The sequence below is a fragment of the Rattus norvegicus genome, chromosome 19, assembly GCF_036323735.1.
Source record: "Rattus norvegicus strain BN/NHsdMcwi chromosome 19, GRCr8, whole genome shotgun sequence".
Lineage (NCBI taxonomy): Eukaryota > Metazoa > Chordata > Mammalia > Rodentia > Muridae > Rattus > Rattus norvegicus.
The window spans coordinates 23927801-23948794 of record NC_086037.1 but is presented as its reverse complement, the minus strand read 5'-3'; the positions used below and the strand labels follow the sequence as shown (position 1 = coordinate 23948794).

General features: G+C 41.9%; 2 protein-coding genes across 4 annotated transcripts in view; one reads left to right on the top strand and one right to left on the bottom strand.

The window, feature by feature from the left end:
* The window catches only part of LOC134483260 (disks large homolog 5-like), a 664485-nt gene that overhangs the window by 270936 nt on the left and 372555 nt on the right, over nucleotides 1–20994 (top strand). The gene's annotated exons all lie outside the window — the stretch shown is intronic.
* Nucleotides 1–20994, bottom strand: part of LOC134483259 (uncharacterized) — a 478774-nt gene that overhangs the window by 286487 nt on the left and 171293 nt on the right. The window contains exons 1-5 of one of the 3 annotated variants that reach the window (XM_063278542.1): nucleotides 14874–15171; nucleotides 13680–13839; nucleotides 11137–11280; nucleotides 10338–10504; nucleotides 8973–9623 (exon numbers count right to left, since the gene is read on the bottom strand). The exons of 1 other annotated variant lie outside the window; for it this stretch is intronic. In XM_063278542.1, coding sequence (XP_063134612.1) covers nucleotides 9559–9623; nucleotides 10338–10504; nucleotides 11137–11280; nucleotides 13680–13839; nucleotides 14874–15000 — 663 coding nt within the window. In that variant the 5' untranslated portion in view covers nucleotides 15001–15171 and the 3' untranslated portion in view covers nucleotides 8973–9558. Of the gene's footprint in view, nucleotides 1–8972; nucleotides 9624–10337; nucleotides 10505–11136; nucleotides 11281–13679; nucleotides 13840–14873; nucleotides 15172–20994 lie in introns of those variants that run through there. One more of the 3 variants, XM_063278541.1, reaches the window with a different exon arrangement.

Here is a 20994-nt window from a genome sequence, read left to right as displayed (position 1 = left end):
GAGAAGCTTGAGATTTTTGACTGACTTTTTCTTTTTCTTTCTTATGTTTTGCTATATAAGTTGAGAGAAAGAGATAGGGCTCATGCTGCTTGTGGGGTTCTTGTCTCTGCACCAATGTCGCCAAAGGAGCACTGCTCACAGGCCTGAGTAAGATACACCATGAGCTTCTATCAGAAAAATAAAATAGTCAAGAGATATAGGGGGTGCACATAAACGTCTAAAATGAGGCTATAAACATGATTAAGTGGATAGAGCAAGGTCCCAGCACCTGTACACTGGGAAATGGCCACCCCACCAAACACAAAAGCATCTATCATAGTAAAAAATGAATACTTTATAGAATGCACACACTAACACTGATTGATCTCCTCCTTAGTTCAAATTTTGGGGGCAAATTCATGGCCCTAACTATCTTTCTCTCAACTTATATAGCAAAAAATAATTAAGAAAGAGAAAAGAAAAAGTCAAAACAAAAAGCTCAAGCTTCTCATATGAGGATTGCAGGAAGTGTTATATGGGAGTCAGTTTTGATTAGACCATTTTAGATAGAACAGTGCATAGTGACCCTTAATGTGCTGGGCCCTATATAAAGATTTTTGCAATATTGGAATTTTAACAAACCTCATCCAGAACATACAGAAGAGGCAAGGATGTGATCACCATGTCCTTGCTCTCTATCAGGGTATTTTTCTGCGTCCTTGATTGTCAAGCATATAACAGCAACAATCTGAAATAGCTGGTAGACACTGAGAATCGTGGGTGAAACTATAGTTGTGGGTTACACACCTCAACTGTCAAAGGCCAATGCTGTACTCACAGTCCTTGGAGGCTACTCTTGTAAGCCTATGTATTGAAAAGTGGAAGGAGGTTTATCTGAGCTTAAAGTGCATCTGGCCAGCTAGGTAGAGGGCAACTTGTGATACTTGAGACCCGTCTAAAACCAGCACAGAAACCCACACTTCTTTCCAAGCATCATCTACGAATTCTCGATTATTTACCATTCTCTCCCTACCAGTTTTTCAGTTTTGAATGGTAGAAAAAAACTGGAACTGATCTTTCTATTCTAAGGACATTGATCTCTATTTCCTTAGGTCCACATTAAGAGTGCATACAAATGGATATCACCATCTGAACATCTTAGTATTATCTACTCTGTATATGTAGCATAATACTGTGCCTATGACAGTCTCAAGATTCCTTGAGTGTTGTTGCCCCATCAAGAAGTGTGAAGAACTGAGGCCAATCCTCAGGGATCCTTTCGAGGGATTAGAAGAAAGCCATCAGAGATACTCCACTTCTTTGTCCTTAGATTAAATCAAGTTGACACAATGTGAACCTGGTGGGCTATTTAACCATGCATCTTTCTCCCAATCCCTCTTTTCTGAGTTCAGTCCATGGCAGAATTCGTTCCCCACCATCCTAGATATTTCTTGGTATATTTCCACTAGAGCCAGGTTTCTTTTTTTTTTTTTTTAATTGGAATTAGTTGTAGTCAATCAACTGCTGCCGCATGTAAGAAATGATTAGTATCTATTGTAACTTACCACACTGTATTTGTGTATACAAGTACGTTATTGGCAATCCAGCATTATTGAGGAATTGGAAACCAGCGCTTTGGCCTTGCCTTTCTGTGCCTAGTCCTGGCTCACAGGCAGCAGGGGGCAGACCTTGAGTTCCTCTTCAGGGACAGAGTGATGTTGAAAGGGCTCTGAGCAGGCAGAGCAACACAGTTGAGGCAGCTCCTTTCAGTTATCAAACACATCATCTCCTTCCCATCTTAAGGGCTACTGCTGAGGTCTTGCCCCCATAGCTACCTTAACAGCAGCGAATTTGTTACACAGCAGCCACTCTTTCCTATTGTGCTGTAATATGCCTCCACATCATGGATGCCAAGAAACAAACTAACAAAAGAAAAACAAAAAAAAACCTGACACTGAACTGTGTGGTGCTGGTCACATACCCTGTTTTGTTCTCTATGTTTTGAGGTTTGTTATTATTAACAAATTCCCCAACTATAAGCTTCACATAGGACCCATGAGATTCAAGGAAAATAGGAACAATTATGAGGAAAATGGCCTGAGTCAGGGACATAGACAGCAGCATCCAGCACTTGGGCGTGAGCCCACGTGGATCTTGCAATGAGCTGGCCCTCAATGTCCAGGACACAGTTGTGAGCTGTTGTTCTGGTTGAACTGTATTGGTGTGTGCATTCAATGAACTACACCTATTTAAATGAATTCAGTGTTGGTGTGGTTTGAATCCAGACCCCTTGACACCAAATCTTCCCTTTGGCAGCATTTAGGAGAAGAAGCTAAGGTCAGGAGAGGTGACATCTTGCCATAAGTTATGTGACAAGAGGGATGGTGAAATGATCCCTTGTGACAAGAATCAAGGTTTCCTCTGTGGTACTTAGGTCTATACTGGTCCTGTGCAACAGCTTCAATAACCCATTTCTGATTTCCCTTGGGATTCCCGTGATGATGCACTCAGTCAGGATTGGAAACAACCAAAATGGTAGTCAAAGTGCTTGATTTAAAAAATGTAGGGAACACTGCAAACTCATGTTTCAGGATATTTGATTACATTGTAAGCCCCAAGATTTGTTATTTACTTAAAAAAATGTACGTCTGGTGGTGTAGGTCAGCACTAACACAGACATTTACCTCTAGAGCTTGGTGGTTTTTATTGATAGAGAAATTGCATAGAATCGCCATAGGGACCTGTGTCTTAGGTCTGTTTCCCTAGTATATCCTCTATATCTATCATGATGGTGATCATGTTTCTGGCTAAATGTATGTGTGTTTACTGGGGAAATGAGTTTAGTGACGTGCAAATATTATTTAAACCTATGTATTAAATGTTGTCATTTTGTTAATTTTTGTGGTTTTTATTGGATTCTTTTGATTGACTGTCGTAGTTTTATTAAATCATTTCCTGTTTTCTCTAATAGTTTATGCTTCCCGTCAAGCTAAAGTATTCCTTTTAGGATCCTCTACAGAGCTGTCTTACTGGTTATACATATTGTGTTAAATTTATTTTTAGTGTGCATTAGTCAGCACAGTAGCTGGGCAGCTGCCTGCCCTCCATGGTATCAGATCTACTTTCCAAACACTAACGCTCAACTCTTACTGACTGTGTAGCATCTTGGCTGCTCTTTGTTCCCCTTGGACAGCCCTCAGGACCAGGCTCTCCTCTCCCTTAACCATGGCTGCTGTCCTCTTCCTCTCTCCTCTCCATCACACATGTTCTTCCTTTATTCTCTGGCAGCTTCTTCCTCCTTCTTCCCTCCTCAAGATCCTCTCTAGCAAAGCCCTCAAGGCTCACCTCCCCCATCTCTCTGCTCTGCGGCTGTTGGCTGTTGGCTTCTTTATAATCACAGTTAACTGGGAGCAGGGTCAGGGTTTGGGGGTTAACCAGTCTTGAGTTCTACAAATTAGCATTAAATAAAAGCAGAATTAGACTAATACACTACAGGGATTTCTTTAGTTTTGTTTTGGTGTAAGTTTTCTTTTATCTTTTCACTTTCTACTTTATTTTAGGCTATTTTTTTATTAATTGGTTATTTTATTTATTTATATTTCAAATGTTTTCCTGCTTTCCAGACTGCCCTCATCAAATCTTAAATCCCATTTCTGCTCAGCTTTGCCCATATCACAGTGCTCCCCCACCCACACATATCCATTCCCACCTCACAACTCCAGGATCTCCTTTTGGTGGGGCAACAGGCCTCTGTGTAGTCAATGGCCTCTCCCCACATGGATGCCCCTTAAGTCAGTCCTCTTCTACACAGTTACCTAGAACCATAGACCCATCCTTGTATACACTTTTGCTGGCAGTTTTGTCCCTAGGAACTGGGGGATTGGTGACAGAGGGTCTGGTTAGATATTAAAGACCAATGGTTGCTGCTGTGTCTTCTTTTTCTGGTTGTAGGTGAAATTATGTTTGGGTGCTTCTCTTCTTATTTTTGAAATTATTGTGAGGTGATTAATTTCTTGTTTTTTCTTGGGTATAGTTTAGCTCATTGTCTTGGAGTTTTCCTCCTATTATCCTCGGTTATGCTTCTGAGTTTAAATTTGTATTTGTCATAAAATATCTTGGTTTCTCCATTCATGGTGATTGCGAATTATGCTGCGTATAAGAACCTGGGTCTGCATTACATCTGTCCAGGATTTTTTGGCTCTTTCAGTCTCCGTTGAGCAGTCTGGTGTAATTCAGATAGGTCTGAATTCATTTCTTACTAGATATTTATACCTTACCCTGTATAATATTCTTTCTTTTATCTGTGTATTTAGTGTTTTAATTATTATGTGAATGGTGAAATTTTTCTGGTTAAATTAATTTGCGTTCTGTAGGCTTCCTGTACCTTTATGGCCTTTAATTTCTTTACCTTATGGAAGTTTTCTGCTATGATATGTTGAAGATGTTTACTGGACCTATGAACTGGAAATCTCAATTCTCTTCTATATCTCTTATCCTTGTGTTTGGACTTTTAATTGTGTCCTGAAATCCACGGATGTTTGGATTCTATAAACCATACATGTTTATCTGAGATGAGCTTAATTTTGTGCTTTGTTGGTGACTTCCTTTACCCCAACTCTTCCATTTAGTAGCATGTTGGATAATGAGACATGGTCAGCAATGGTGACTTCTTGCCATAAATTATATGAAAATAGGGAGGTGACTTTATGTGCGTCAAGTATCAGTAGTCTTCTGGGTAGTTTTGGTCCCCGGTTGGCTGTATGCAACAGTTTCAAAAGCCCAGGATTGATGTTCTTTGGGATTCCCATGGTGATGCACACAGACATGACAGAAAAAGGCCAGAATACACAGGATAGTACTTGACTTATGTAATAGAGAGAACATTACTAAGTTATGTTACAAAATATTTGATCACACTCTGATCTTCATGAATGTATTATTTCATGAAAAACTATGTGTGGTATAGCATCGCCAGGGCACAGACATTTAATGCAAGAGCTCTTTGTTTACTGTGAACATGGACTTTATTACTGTTCAGCTCACCTACCTCACACCTTTACTGCAAAGCTAAAGGGCACTTAGGTCTAGAGCAGATCAAGGCACAACTTGATAGGAAATGAAGATGACTAGGGCAATGGAAAGTCTTTCAGTGGTAGGATTTTTAAGAAAGCGTGCAGAGGGAGCTACAATGCTCTTCTTCTGGGGGAACAGTGAATTAGGAAGGACGGTTGGGAGCTTTACTTGAATTCAGCATCTGACTCCTGAGACTTCATTGGTAAAATTGATGTCTGGAAATTTGTGTTGTAAAACAACACATTGGCTCTGCAGCTTTTGGCAAGGCCCATGAACAGAGAGATCACACCAGCTCGGAACAATCTGAAAGGAAATCAGGTTTTCTTAAGTCACCTGAGAAGTCCTCAAGGAGAGAGGAATGAATGGGTAGCACCATAAGAGAAGGCTTTAGGATTTCGTATAGTGCTACTCTATATGCCTTGAAAATAGAAGCAGAAAATGAAAAACTAAATGACTTCACAGGAATTAGCTCAATTCTGAGTATGATTATTTCATATTGGTAATTTATACTGGATTCATTTTTTAAAAATTTAACATAAGAGCCTTCTGTTTTAATACTAGGCTGTCTTAGCATCACAAAATCCTTACAAACCCTGCCTGGCGCCCGGCATCTAACACTACTGGGCTAGATATTCTACTTTTACCTTCGTCACCATCAACAGCTTCCATTTAACCAGTGTCCATGCCAGGCAGACACTGAGCAGGTTGTATGTTCTGTTAATCTCCACTACAACCCAATTCAGCAGAAACACCTCCAATTTACACCTGAAGAAACCACAGCTCAAAGCAAATGAGTATCAGGGTCCCCTCAGTCTCACTGGCTGTCACTTAGACCCACATCCTTCTCTGTACAGGGAAGCCATGGGCCTGATGTGAGCTGTGCAAGCTGACTCCCCTGAGATGATCAATGCTATTCTTGACCCTGGAAGAATTTAAGACAAGGTGACCCACAGACTCCTGGGGTAGATTCTGCCTCTGGGTTCTAGGGTGTGACATGGTATTCCTTGCCATGGGTCTCTACTCACATGAGGAGTCTGCTCCCATGTGTCAACTTCTATGGCAGTGGTTCAAATCCCTCCTAATGATGTAACCCTTTAATGCAGCTCTTCATGCTGTGGTGACTCCCATCACAAAATTATTCCATTGCTACTTCATAACTAATATTGCTACTCTTATAAGTTATAATGTGCAAGGTATCTTATATACAATCTTTTTGAGTGGTTGCTCCCCACAGGTTGAGAAACATTGCTTTATATACTTTTTTTTTGAGAAGCCTTCATCTGAGGAGGACCTGATGCAGGTGTGAGAGCAGAGACACCCTGAAGTAGTGACAAGTTAGCAGGCCCAAGGCTGCTTGCCTTAATGGCAACAGAGATTCCTGGCTGAAGGCACAATCTGAAATCACTGTCCCCAGGACATTTCTTTCTTTTTTTTCTAAGTTTATTTAATACTTAATAATAATTCTTTGGTTTCCGGGCAAACATCCCCCTCCCCCCTCCCCTTCCTTATGGGTGTTCCCCTCCCAACCCTCCCCCATTGCCGCCCTCCCCCCAACCTGTTTTCACAGCTGAGCTAGATCTGAGAAACAGGTGCTTTTAAAGAAGCATGTGACAGTGTCTCCTGCAGGAGAGCTCACTATGCAGGGAAAGTCACACAGGACAGGGAAAAGTGGCTTCCCAACTTCCCCAGGGCACTCAAACCAGGGAGGATTGTTGAATTTGTTCATTGTCTATTGTTATATCCCCCTTTTCATTTCTAATTTTGTCAGTTTTGGTATTGTCTCTCTGGTGTGCAGTTTGTTTCAGGAACAGGTTGTGTGTCTGGTGGATATTCTCAACAAAAAAAAAAAGAAATGAAAAAGGAAACAAAAAAAAAAGTAAGCAAACAAACCAACAAAGAAACAAAAACCCTACAAACAGCTCGTGGTTCCCTTGACTCTTTGTATTTTTCTCCTTGTTTGTAATTGATTGATTTGATTTGAGCCTTGAATTAATTTCCTGCCATCAAATCCTACCACACACTCTATAAGATGAGGCTTTGCCTCACCTTGGTAAGAGCAACATGTAATAAATGAAGCTTATGCTGTTCTCTGTAGTGGGGATGACATCACAATCTCACTGCAAACCATGCACAGCGCGGTTTAGGCTGTATTAAAGTAGCCCACGATTTCAGTGCTCCCTGCGTGCCATGAGACAGTAGTAACATGAGTCTGCCTGCACCTGGACAGTTTTCACTAGGGACTACACACACACACACACACACACACACACACACACACACACACACACACACACAAACGCACACCGCCTTTACTGACATGGTGCACATTCTTTACACACCAAAAATAAAGTGAGCATATATGAAACACATCAATAATGGAATCAATGGAGGGAGTTGTGGGGAAGCTGGGGCTTAGAGTTACTTAAAGGCCCTATGCAGGCTCAACTTTTGTTGGAGGAGAAACTTCAAGTGCAATGTGGTTCTTTATTTTCTTTCTCTCTAAGGAACACAGGGTTAGGGTAGGACCTACAGATTTGAGCATGTCGGGTAAGTACAGGGACACTGAATTAAATCCTAGGGATGGAACACAATTAATCTTCTACAAGATTACAGAGCAGCCTGGATGAAGATTCTCAGGTGAAAATGTGGACATCTCAAGGCAGGCACTGGACAATGGCTGTCAGTCTTGACTGAAGACTGGAAATGGTTTGCTATCTCATAGGAAAAGAAGGCCCCTCTGTCTACACTGTACTCTAAGGACAGTTTATTAGGTTAGGCATGACATGAACTATTGTCTCATGTCACAGATGTCAGTACAAAGTATCCAAGGTGTTGTATGCCAAAGGTAGCATTAACAGAACAAAGCACACAGTGTCATGAAGACATAAATCATGAGTTTGTGTAGCAAGACCCAGGCCTCTTCCAGGTTCTTAGATAAGTAACTGAGAACCTCAAATACGGTAGTGATGTGATAGTGTGGGGTGAATCTAGTTACAACTACTTTCTATCATGTCACAGAGGACACTTTTTGTGTCATGGTCAGCTTAAAATGAATGACTAGACCTAAGCATGAGAATAACCAAATACTACATTGCTTCTCTAGCTGCTGAGCTTTTAAAAGCCCTGGGGTGACAGCAAGCTTTTGTGGACATTCTGGATTGTTCCTTCTGTACTTTAACTCTCTGAGTCACCTGCACTCTCAGTAAGTTAGTTCAATTCCATGAATTCGAAATCAGTCACTGGAAAAAATACATTCTCAATACGATCTCAGATTGGCCATGGAAAAAGGGTACCTTGAACTGTCCCACCTAGGTTCTGGGCTTCCACAGGCCTGCTCTCCAGAAGAAACCTGTGTTCACAGCTGCAGGCTACATTCACTATGGATGCTCTTGAGGTTCCTCCCTAAATGGCTCAGATTAAAATAATTTTCTTGCTAAAAATCAAAAAACTGATTATGCCAAGCTGGCCTAGAAGAAGCTAGCTTCTTTTCTGTATTTTATCAGTTGTGCACAATACATATGGTCATCATTGATAACAGTTGAAAGATCTGCTCTAATATGGAAACTAAGTGATGCTGGAGGATGATCCTGACCCACAATGAGCAGTGGGAACACCAGAGCCCTGTACGGATGCCTGGCAACCTAACACGTTGAGCACGCACGGCTCAGTAAGTTCCCTGTGAACACACATCTCCTGAGATCTCTCTATTTAATTGGAGGTGATGCTGTCCACCTAATACAGGACCTCATGTGGAATAACAGAAGCCACCTGCAGGAGCTGTGGTGATGACTCACAGGATAGAGCATCTGCTGCTCTCTTAGAAGAACCACATGGACCCTAACAATTGGGTAAAGCATGTCAGTGATTATATCATAAAGTGTGTGCTGAGAAAAAGCCACATTATCCACACAAAAGACACTGTCACACTGAGTACCCCTTGGTGACTCTGAATTCACTTATTAGCCCAGGCTCCATGGAACATGCAGAGATCCATCTCTAGCTGTCAGTTCTAAGCCCTCAGGAGGGGACAGAACCCTTGAATAAGAATGATGGTCTTAAGAGTCAAGAGATAGAAATCAATATTTATTCATATTGAATACATTTTTACAACAAAACAGGATTAAAATGAATGAATAAAAATATTTAAAAATATTTGAAAGTAAAAATAGTAACAAGAACATATAAATATGAAACAACAAAAAGAAAACTTCAATTAAAATCATAACAAAAATATTTCTAAACAGCATATTCTTAACGAACATTTAGAAGCACAGATGTATTGCTGTTTCTCCTCTAGCACACATAATGAAAGGCGGTCCCCCAAGTTGTCTCTCAAGTGATGTTTTCTGAAGAAGAAAGTGAGTAAGACCTCAATCAGTCAGGCTGGCTTAGTGTTATATAAATTTAGGGTCTCTAAGAAATGACAAATTAACTCTGAGGAAGAATACTCATCCAATGTTGTTACCGTTCAGGATGTTTGTCATCAGGGACTCGTGAGAAAGCAACTTATTCTTCAGGAAGCTCTCTTACTGCTGTGTGTCCAATTCCAGCTCTCTTGCACTTTCTGAGACCTGGGAGAGGAAGGCAGTTTTTCAGACACTGATTTGGTGTTGAAAAGCAAGCCAGCTGTCAGAATGCTGCCTTCTACCACCTCAGTTCTATTGGACAGTCAACATGGACCTTTTAACTGATATCATTGTTGCTAACTCTGTGGGCAGGGGAAATCTCCAGCAACCCTCACAGTAATGTGGGCTGCCAATATGGGACCCAGACTTATACCAGTGCAAACCAAGAACAGGGCAATGGAAGGGACCTCATTGGGTTGCAGGAAGAAAGGAGATGTCCATATGTCACCAAGGTTAAAGCCAATGACAAGTACTAATTTGACATTTGCACTTGGTTCTTATCCCGGAAAGGTGCTTCCTACACAAGAAGTCACATGACCACTTGTCATTTCTCAAGAACCAAGAACATGTTCAAAACTCTACATAGCATCCAATCTATCACGTGCATGTGCAATAATGTGATATGTTATTGATCTGTCACCATTTCTATAATGCAGCTTCAAAAGTGGCAGCAAAATATACTTGCAAAATAATTCAGTTTCTGAAAAGTGGTTGACTTCCCAGAATTCTTGTGCATAGGCAGAGAAATGAAAAATTCCATTACATGAGGTGGTTGGCAGGTTGTGTGTGTAAATTAGAAAGGTGGTAGGAGAGAGCAAAGATGTATCAAATTGGCAAATTTTATCAGATATTGTTAAGCTAACAGCTGCTCCTCCGTACCTGATGATGCTGGGTCTGGACGTTGCTGGTCTTTATCTTTCTTGTTGAAGTCAACCAAATATTTCTGGTTCATTGCACACTCAAGATGTCCCTCCTTGCTCTCCTGCTTCAGTGGGAGCAACTTCTTCCTACATGTGTTCTCCATCAGGAGCTGGCTGAGCAGGTTTCTGGAAATACAGTCTGCATAGTAAGATCATGCTGCCCCTTTCTCCCATTCCTACTCCCAAGTCCCACTAACTCTACCAGGTCCCAGATACCCATGAAGACTTAATAAAATACATCTCGATACACATAATGCTGCTGCACAAACCACAAAGAGTTAATTCGGGGAAGAATAAATTGTTTGCTTGGCCTGAGTACCAATTAGTGTCCACATCTCTCAAAAAGAACATGGTTCTATAACTATCCATGAAAGCCCAATGCATGGGGCCAACACCAATTAGTAGTTGGCAAACACCCGCAAAAAAGGTCAGTAGAACCAAGAGAAGGTCATGCTAACCCTGTGGTCCACGCACTGAGTGTTGTAAAACCTGGTATGACCCCAGAGGCCCAGGTCAGCCTAATAACATTCTGCTGACGTCAATCAGTGCTGTTCTATCTAGAGCCTTCTGCAGATGCCTAGACAATCCTGGGATGAGTAACAGTCTTTTATGGAACTGAAAACTGAGTCCTGATGACCCTGGCACACTGATGTGTAAACAGCACAAGATATAGAACCAGAGCTGAAGACCGTCCAATCCAGAACAAAGAAATCAGAAATAGCATTCCACAGGTGACAGCCTTTCTGACCAGGACTTACCTAGAGAAGGTAATCTCCTTCTTCAGCTTACGGTTGTTCTCATGGATCTCAGTGTTCTCCATCTCTAAGTTGTGCAGAATTGACATGACCGCCTCCTCCATTCTCTCCAGGTCTTCATAATATGGATTTGGCCTGAAGTGTGGCCTGGCCCCAAATGATAGAATACAATGAACATCAGCATTTAGGAAGATATGAACTCAGGGTGGGTCCTGTACTACACCAGTCCTGGAAGGACACCTTCTGAATTCTACATATTGGACCTTCTTCAGCTTCAGAAACATGTTTTTCTGCGTCCAGCACACCAGAATCTCGGCATCCAGATGGAGGGTTCCCTGGCTCCCTTTATTCAATCAAGAGGAAATCTGCAGTCCAGCCAGTTGAGCTATCAAGAGCCTAGGCCACACCTCTCCATGCTCCCCCACCCCCAATGCACCCAGAATCCTGTGATTTACTTTTTCCTGTCCTGATAACAGACCATATATCATCCCAAAATTATAATCTGCACAACGAATACAAATATACAGGCAAACGTGGCCACATAAGCAAAGAACTGTGCTGTTGACCTTGGGGCTCCCAGAACAAAGCATTCACATCACCATGAAAGTGTTACAGGTAAATACTTAGGCCAAGAGGATGTGGAGAAAGAGGAACACTCCTCCATTGTTGGTGGGATTGCAGACTGGTAAAACCATTCTGGAAATCAGTCTGGAGGTTCCTCAGAAAATTGGACATTGAACTGCCTGAGGATCCAGCCATACCTCTCTTGGGCATATACCCAAAAGATGCCTCAACATATAAAAGAGACACGTGCTCCACTATGTTCATCGCAGCCTTATTTATAATAGCCAGAAACTGGAAAGAACCCAGATGCCCTTCAACAGAGGAATGGATACAGAAAATGTGGTACATCTACACAATGGAATATTACTCAGCTATCAAAAACAACGAGTTTATGAAATTCGTAGGCAAATGGTTGGAACTGGAAAATATCATCCTGAGTGAGCTAACCCACTCACAGAAAGACATACATGGTATGCACTCATTGATAAGTGGCTATTAGCCCAAATGCTTGAATTACCCTAGATCCTTAGAACAAAGGAAACTCAAGACGGATGATCAAAATGTGAATGCTTCACTCCTTCTTTAAATGAGGAAAAAGAATACCCTTGGCAGGGAAGGGAGAGGCAAAGATTAAAACAGAGACTGAAGGAACACCCATTCAGAGCCTGCCCCACAGGTGCTCCATACATATACAGCCACCCAATTAGACAAGATGGATGAAGCAAAGAAGTGCAGGCCGACAGGAGCCGGATGTAGATCGCTCCTGAGAGACACAGCCAGAATACAGCAAATACAGAGGCGAATGCCAGCAGCAAACCACTGAACTGAGAATAGGTCCCCCGTTGAAGGAATCAGAGAAAGAACTGGAAGAGCTTGAAGGTGCTCGAGACCCCAAAAGTACAACAATGTCAAGCAACCAGAGCTTCCAGGGACTAAGCCACTACCTAAAGACTATACATGGACTGACCCTGGACTCTGTCCCCATAGGTAGCAATGAATATCCTAGTAAGAGCACCAGTGGAAGGGGAAGCCCTGGGTCCTGCTAAGACTGAACCCCCAGTGAACTAGACTATGCGGGGAGGGTGGCAATGGGGGGAGGTTTGGGAGGGGAACACCCATAAGGAAGGGGAGGGGGGAGGGTGATGTTTGTCCGGAAACCGGGAAAGGGAATAACACTTGAAATGTATATAAGAAATACTCAAGTTAATAAAAAAAAAAAAAGAAAAAAAAAGAAAGAAAAAGAATATTTTTGAGTAGAATAAAAAAAAATACTTAGGCCAAGACATAGACTCCTATATTCCGGGTGTGGAGGGAAATATAAACATATAACAGTTGTGCATATGCATTTGGATGTATGCACACACAGACTCACAGACTGAGACACACCCACAAAACAAAGAGAAATGTAAACAGAGTCAGAGAAAGAGAAAAGCAAATATGGAAACAGAGAGCACTGTGAGAACCAGGAGAGATTCATGCACCATTGCTGTGTCCGAGGGGCTCCCACAGACACACAGACAATAACAAACAGGCCTGAGCCTGACAACTTCTAGTCAAGCATTGAGATGAACTGTTTGGGACCAGGCCCCTCAGGTTGCTGCCTGGATCTTCCAGCACTCAGTCCCTGCCTAGCAAGTACAGAGACTCACCATAAACTCACTGCAATTACAATCTTGCAAAGCCACCAGCTGTCAAGGGCTTTGCAAATGCACACTAGACACTCACTCTCCCTGACTTTATCCCCGAATTCTTCATTCAGACCACAAGTTCTGCTTTTCAATAAATGGAAGCAGATGAGTCCATTTTCCATCTCGCTCCTCAGGAAGGGTCAAGGTTCTGAATCTCCTCTATATGGGAGGTGAGGTTTAGCACAGGGTGGTTAGGGATGCACAGCTTTCTAGAACCCAAAACCTTAATAGGATAAGATGAAGGTGACCTTGCAGACCCAGGAATGAAACCAGAGCATTTGGAGCGATTCATACCTGTTCTTCATGGATCTCTCTGTCAGAAACCTCAGGCGATCGCTCAGGTCATTTCTCTCCTCGGTAATGAGCTGCAGCTCTTTAATCAGCCTCTCCTTTTCCTTCTTGGCCTGATTCTCACTTAGTTCAGTGCCAGGGGATGATGTTTCTCTCCCAGTGTCTGTAGGTAGAAGAACACAAGTGAACCTGCATGGGGAGAATGCATAGAGTGTACATAGACCACAGTTAGGCCTAAACAGGAGAACAAGCCTGGAACCCAGTGTCACTGCTAGGCGATTGGTCTATCCTTAAGAGGCGTCCTCAGTGGATCTCAGTTCTCCCACTACTCTATAGAGACCAAGAGATGTAAGCAGCCAGGTGTTCCCTATGCCGGAAATCACGTGCTTACATGTACCATGGAGATGGCTTCTCCAGGATTATCATCAACTGAACAGGGTACAGCTTTATTTCAGGACCCTCACCCCTGTGGTTTCAGAACTCAGATGATAAATTCACCATCCACTAAACTTGAGTGATTGGAGACACTCAGATGTCCTACCCTGATACTCTAGGCCAACAACTTTGGATTTAAAACACATTTCCAGGAAGGACATGTTCAATAGACTTATCAATTCCCCTATATGAAATAACAAATGCCCCAGAAGTTCCAATAGGTTACAGGCTGAATCTTGGTCCACATGTTCCAAACATTTTTGGTATTTTAGAAAAATGTTTGTAACACACAACCTCTAATATATAAAGCTAATGATGACCCTGCCAGTTAGAAGAAATCAGAGGTCGTCTAAGAACATAAGCTTATTGCCTGGAGCACAATTTTCTCCCTGTTACTATTGTCAGATATCCACTGTATTTAAAGAAGCAATGAGAGTGAAATACATTGCTGCCCTGTCTAAACTCAGAAAAGGTGGACCCTCCATGACTCCTGATCGTGTTATTATATCAATGTAACCTAACAAATTCACTGTAAAAGTAAAGGCCAGAAATTCACAGGATAATAGCATTGGCCTTACCATATACTCCCTGTGGGGTTGGGGAAACTAAAGTTCTGAAATCCTGACTTTCAGGAATTGTGATATTCATGAAAATTCAATTCCTTTTCAGATGCTCCAGTTGTTGTGGCCCATTGCTAGAAAGGTCAGCTTAAGCCTGCAGCCCCCCTGACAGGGAACTCAAAATATTTTGCCCAGAACTTACTAAACATTCCCCAGAAGTGCTGTCTTTGTCCATCATTACTTTGAGACAAAAGGCCAGATTCCTTCACTCTAGTCTGTCCACAATCGACGTTCCCCCTCCCAAAACGCTTGCGAAGTCGGGAAAACATGTCTTAGCTTGTAACTGCCAGACTCAGACTGAGAGAAACTAGGGCACTGGTTGTCACTGATGTCTGGTGACATCACAGAGGATGCCAGAACTCTCTAGGAGACAATAGAATGTCCAAGAAGGGACAGCTGATGTCATGGGGAGCAGACTTTGTCTCCCTGCTAATAATCTCCCTGTACTGAGCATAAGCAGAGGTGCCCTTTCCAGGAGCCTTTCCTGGGGCAGAGCCACTGAGCATCTCCTGCTTCCAAAGCCAAATTTTCCTCAAGGCTTGATTATAAAAAACCTTAGTAATTCCTATGCATCTAAATGAATGTTTCTTTTCATATCTTGCCCAAAAATGTCTCATCCTAACTCAAATCGTCCTCATTCACCAATGTCAGCCATTAAAACTTCCTGAGATTTCACACCAGCTTGAATATGCAGTCAAAAGTTCTCCTGTCTCATTCTGTACAGGTGCTTTATATCACATCAAGAAATAGTCTGCATGGTAGGTTACAACATGGGTGTGTGTTAGGGGAACACTCATGAAGTCATGGGCTTAGCAATCGACAATTGCCAGAATATTCCTTAGGAGAAAGAGTTGAAGTCTTTAAATGCTAGGAAAAGTGTGGAGACCAGTTGGCAGAGGAAAGTGCAATATTGGAGCCACCAGTGAAGGGAACCTCATGCTGGTGGTGGGGTTCTCCTCTCTGCACCAATGTCGCCAAAGGAGCACTGCTGACAGGCCTGAGTAAGATATACCATGAGCTTCTATCAGAAAAATAAAATAGTCAAGAGATATAGGGGGTGCACAGAAAGGTCTAAAATGAGGCTATAAACATCATTAAGTGGATAGAGCAAGGTCCCAGCACCTGTACACTGGGAAATGGCCACCACACCAAACACAAAAGCATCTATCATAGTGAAAAATGAATACTTTACAGAATGCACACACTAACATTGATTGATCACATCCATAGTTCAAATTTTGGGGGCAAATTCATGGCCCTAACTATCTTTCTCTCAACTTATATAGCAAAAAATAAGAGAGACAGAGAAAAGAAAAAGTCAAAATAAAATCCCAAGTTTCTCATATGAGGACTGCAGGAAGTGTTATATGGTAGTCAGTTCTGATTAGACATTTTAGATAGAACAGTACACAGTGACCCTTGATGAGATGGGCCCTATATAAAGCTTTTTGCAATATTGGAATTTTAACAAACCTCATCCAGAACGTACAGAAGAGGTAAGGATGTGATCACCATGTCCTTGCTCTCTATCAGTTTTTTTTTCTGTGTCCCCGATTGTCAGGCATAGAACAGCAACAATCTGAAATAGCTGGTAGACATGGGAAAACGTGGCTAAAACTATAGTTGTGGGTTACACACCTCAACTGTCAAAGGCTAATGCTGTCCTCACAGTCCTTGGAAGCCACTCTTGTAAGCCTATCTATTGGAAAGTGGAAGGAGGTTTATCTGAGCTCAAAGTGAACCTGGCCATCCAGGGAGAGGGCAACATGGGATACTTGAGACCCTGTCTAAAACCAGCACAGAAACCCACCCTGCATTCAAAGCATCATCCACCAATTCTCGATTATCTACCATTCTCTCCCTACCAGTCGTTCAGTTTGGAATGGTAGAAAAAAAAAAAAAAACTGGGACTGATCTTTCCATTCTAAGGACCTTGATCTCTCTTTCCTTAGGTTCACCTTAAGAGTGCATACAAATGGATATCATCATCTGAACATCGTAGTATTATCTGCTTTGTATAAGTAGCATAATACTGTGCCTATGACAATCTCAAGCTTCCTTGAGTGTTGTTGCCCCATCAAGAAGTGTGATGTACTGAGGCCAATCCCCAGGGATCCTTTCAAGGGATTAGAAGGAAGCCATCAGAGATACTCCACTTCTTTGTCATTAGATTAAATCAAGTTGACACAATGTGAACCTGGTGGGCTATTTGACCATGCATCTTTCTCACAACCCCACCTTTCTGAGTTCAGTCCATGGCAGAATTCATTGCCCACCATCGTAGATATTTCTTTGTATATTTCCACAAGAGCCAGGATTCTTTTCTTTTTTTAAAATAGAATTAGTTTTAGTCAATCAACTGTTGTCCTATGTAAGAAATGATTAGTATATATTGTAACTTACCACACTGTATTTGTGTATACAAGTACATTATTGGAAATCCAGCATTACTGAGGAATTGGAAACCAGTGCTGTGGCCTTGCCTTTCTGTGCCTAGTCCTGGCTCACAGGCAGCAGGGGGCAGACCTTGAGGTCCTCTTCAGGGACAGAGTGATGGTGAATGGGCACTGAGCAGGCAGAGAAACACAGCTGAGGCAGCTCCTTTCAGGTATCAAACACATCATCTCCTTTCCATCTTAAGGGCTGTTGCTGAGGTCTTGCCCCCGTACCTACCTTAATAGCAGCAAATTTGTTACACAGCAGCCAGCTCTTTCCTATTGTTCTGTAATACGCCTCCACATCATGGATGCCAACAAACAAACTAACAAAAAACAAAAAAACCTATTGAACTGTGTGGTGCTGGTCACATACCCTGTTATATTCTGTATGTTACGAGATTTGTTAATCTTAACAAGTTCCCCAACTATGAGCTTCACATAGGACCCATTAGATTCAAGGAAAATAGGAACAATTATGTGTAAAATGACCCGAGTCAGGGCCCATAGACAGCAGCATTTCCAGCACTTGTGCTTTAGCCCATGTGGATTTTGCAATGAGCTGGGCCTAGCAATGTCCAGTACACAGTTGTGAGCTGTTGCTCTGGTTGAAATGTATTGGAGTGTGCATTCAATAAACTACACCTATTTAAATGAATTCAGTGTTCCTGTGGTCTGAGTCCAGACCTCTTGACACCAAATCTTCCCTTCAGCAGCACTTAGGAAAAGAAGCTAAGGTTAGGAAAGGTGACATCTTGTCATAAATTATGTGACAAGAGGGATGGAGAAATGATCCCTTGTGTTAAGAATCAAGGTGTCCTCTGTAATATTCAGGTCTATACTGGCCCTGTGCATCAGCTTCAAGGACCCATTTCTGATTTTCTTTGGGGTTCCCGTGATGATGCACTCAGACATGATTGGAAAGAACCAAAACGGTGGTCAGACTTGATTTATAAAATGCAGGCAACATTGCAAACTTAGGTTGCAGGATATTTGATTCATATTATCAGCCCCAAGATAGTGTTATTTACTTTAAAAAATTACCTCTGACAGTTCAGTTCAGCACTAGCACCGATATTTTACCCTAGAGCTTTTTTTGTTTGTTTGTTTGTTTTTTGTTTTTGTTTTTGGATGAACAAGTACTTTCTTATTTTGTGGCCCAGCCCTAGCTCTTACTTCTTTGCACAGTCACAGAGAGACCTCAAACATATACTCAGCCAAAGGCAGGGAAATGTAGAAAAGAGCCTAAGGCAATACCACATAATGACATTGAAAGTGGGTGGCCAAAAGGTGTTATAAAATTCACCTCACTTCAGTGAGTGATGACATACCAACCTGGTGGCCTACGATTCTGGAATATTAATCAGAATCCTTTCGTCATGTTAGATCTTAATAGAAACAAGGAAGCAGTCCTTTCCTGAAGTATATATTCATCATACGTAAAGAAGATATTAAATCCATATACAACTCAGAATAGAATTATCCCCCAAGACCGGAAAGATCTGGCAACATGAATATTAGAAGCTTCTCCTGTGTTACAGTGGTAAGCACAGAAGAAAGAGGAAGATAGGGCTGAACACAAAAGCATCAGGCCAGAGCACTGTTTCTCAGGAGGAGTTGCTAGGTGAAGATAAATAAACCTTACTAAGTTTAATACAGTATTACATACACTGTTGTAAGTAACTGGAGCCGAGGCTATCCCCAAAGGTTTGCCTGTCTGTGAAATCTGATACCCTAACTCAGGTGTCTTCCCTGGCCTCAGTGGGAGAAGGTGCACCAGCCCTACAAAAACTTGATGTGTCTTGGTGGAGGCACACTCTGAGGGATATTCCTCTACTCTCTCAGAGGAGATGGTGTGAGGACATTGGGGAGGAACTGTGGGAGAGAAGTAACAAGAGGAAGGACAGCAATTGGGATGCAAAGTGAATTTAAGCCTATCAGTCACTGCTCTATTGCTGTGAAGAGACACCTTAACTAAGGTAACTAATAAAAGAATCAGGGTGTGCCCATGTCTCCAGGTAGATATGTAGCAGAGGACTAGCTTATCTGGGATCACTGGGACGGGAGAACCTTGTTTCTGAGGAAGCTTCATGAACCATGATATTGGAACTTAGGCCTCTGAGGTGGGAGTGAATTGGCGGGTGGAGGAGCAATCTCATAGGGAGAGGGTGTGGGGGGACAGAAGAGGGGGTCATGTAGAGGAACATGGAGTGGGAGATAAATTGGAAATGTAGATAAAATAATGAAAGAAAACTAAAAAACATGAGACTATGAGTATCATTCTAATTCAAGCCTCAAATAATAAAAACATAAATGCGAGAGTCGCCTGGTCCTGTTCATGTCATCCTGAATCTTAAAATCTTTTTTCCTCCAAATTCTGTGCCACATGAGGTGCACTGACCTGTCAGCTACCTGCTTGGATGACAACTGCAGCAGCTTCCCTATGCACTTGCTTTGTAGGAGCACGAAATCTATTGAGCTCCCTTTTCCAAGTTGGAACTTTAATTGGTAAGAGTCTTGCCTTGAGGACACCTTCCACTTCTCTCCAGCACAGAGGCAGGAGGCTTATCGTTAATAACATTCATCTCCTTAACTATGTCACCCTCCTCTTCAGCACATGACTTTGCTGTGACATTAAACTTCTTAGTGATCTTTTCCACTCTAAGCTGCACATGGTTTTCATGTGTTTGCCCTGTGTGTTGTTCCTTCTCCTGCAGTCTTGAGGAACAGTGACCAAAAGTAACCAAACCACAGGCTCAAAGCCATGTTAATACTGTATTGTGTACTATTTTCACAGAGCTGCCTGAGATGTAAATGGGACATGGAGAATTCGAACATAGTTTGAATCTTAGGCCTTTCACTGGGCAGTCCCTCATCTTCTCTAAAAATTAACCCCATTTTTCTACCATTGAGACCCACCTGCTGCTTAGCTCTTTACCCCTCTGCCGTGGTCTGTTCCATATCTCTTCCTGCCCATGTCTATTCTGAATCTCCTGCTTCAGCTTGCCTCTTCCTATGTCCCTCTCTATGCCCGGAAGTTCTGCCCACATACTTCCTGACGCAGCTCTTGGCCATCAGATCTTTATTACATCCAGTCGGCAGTGAGACAACACCTGATACATCTCTTAGCTTGTGTTGAGCTGGTGAGAAGGACAAACATCCACAAAATAGCAAACCTGATGATGGGACATAGAAATGACAAGAGAAATCCTGCCAGCACTTAGCTCACTGCCAGTACAGAACTAACAATTGAAAGTTGACACACCTTAGTACAAAGGGAGGTGACCTCAGCATTTCCCCTTTTACTCCAAGAAATACCTTTAATTTAACATTAATAAGCTAGATAAAATAAGAAAACTTATGAGATGCATCAGGTAAGAATTACTGTCACAATATTCTGTCCATTCGTATTTTGCAAAATTGGAGAAGGTACTTCATTATCTAAATTATATTAGTCTAAAATTTTGTACCTAAATCATTTTCTATCACTTTTTAAGCTTTGTATCCCTTATCTATCATAACTTGCATTTATTAACCATAATAAGTCTTCTGAGACCAAATGTACTTTCATTAATTCCAAACAATTTAAGCGTTTATGTCTTTCATCCTTAAAATTTGACACATTTTTTTGCGTACAAATTTTCTTTTTCTTTTTCTTTATTCAGCTTCCACACGAAGATTATTTTTGCTCTGATTTAGAGCAGGATGCAAGGGTGAAGTGCAGACCTGAGGGAAGGGCAGATGAATGGAGTTGAGCTGCAGGATGTGAGGTTCACAGAGAATAAATAAGAAGTTAAAAAAAATAAGAAATAAGCACAGTGGGGATGA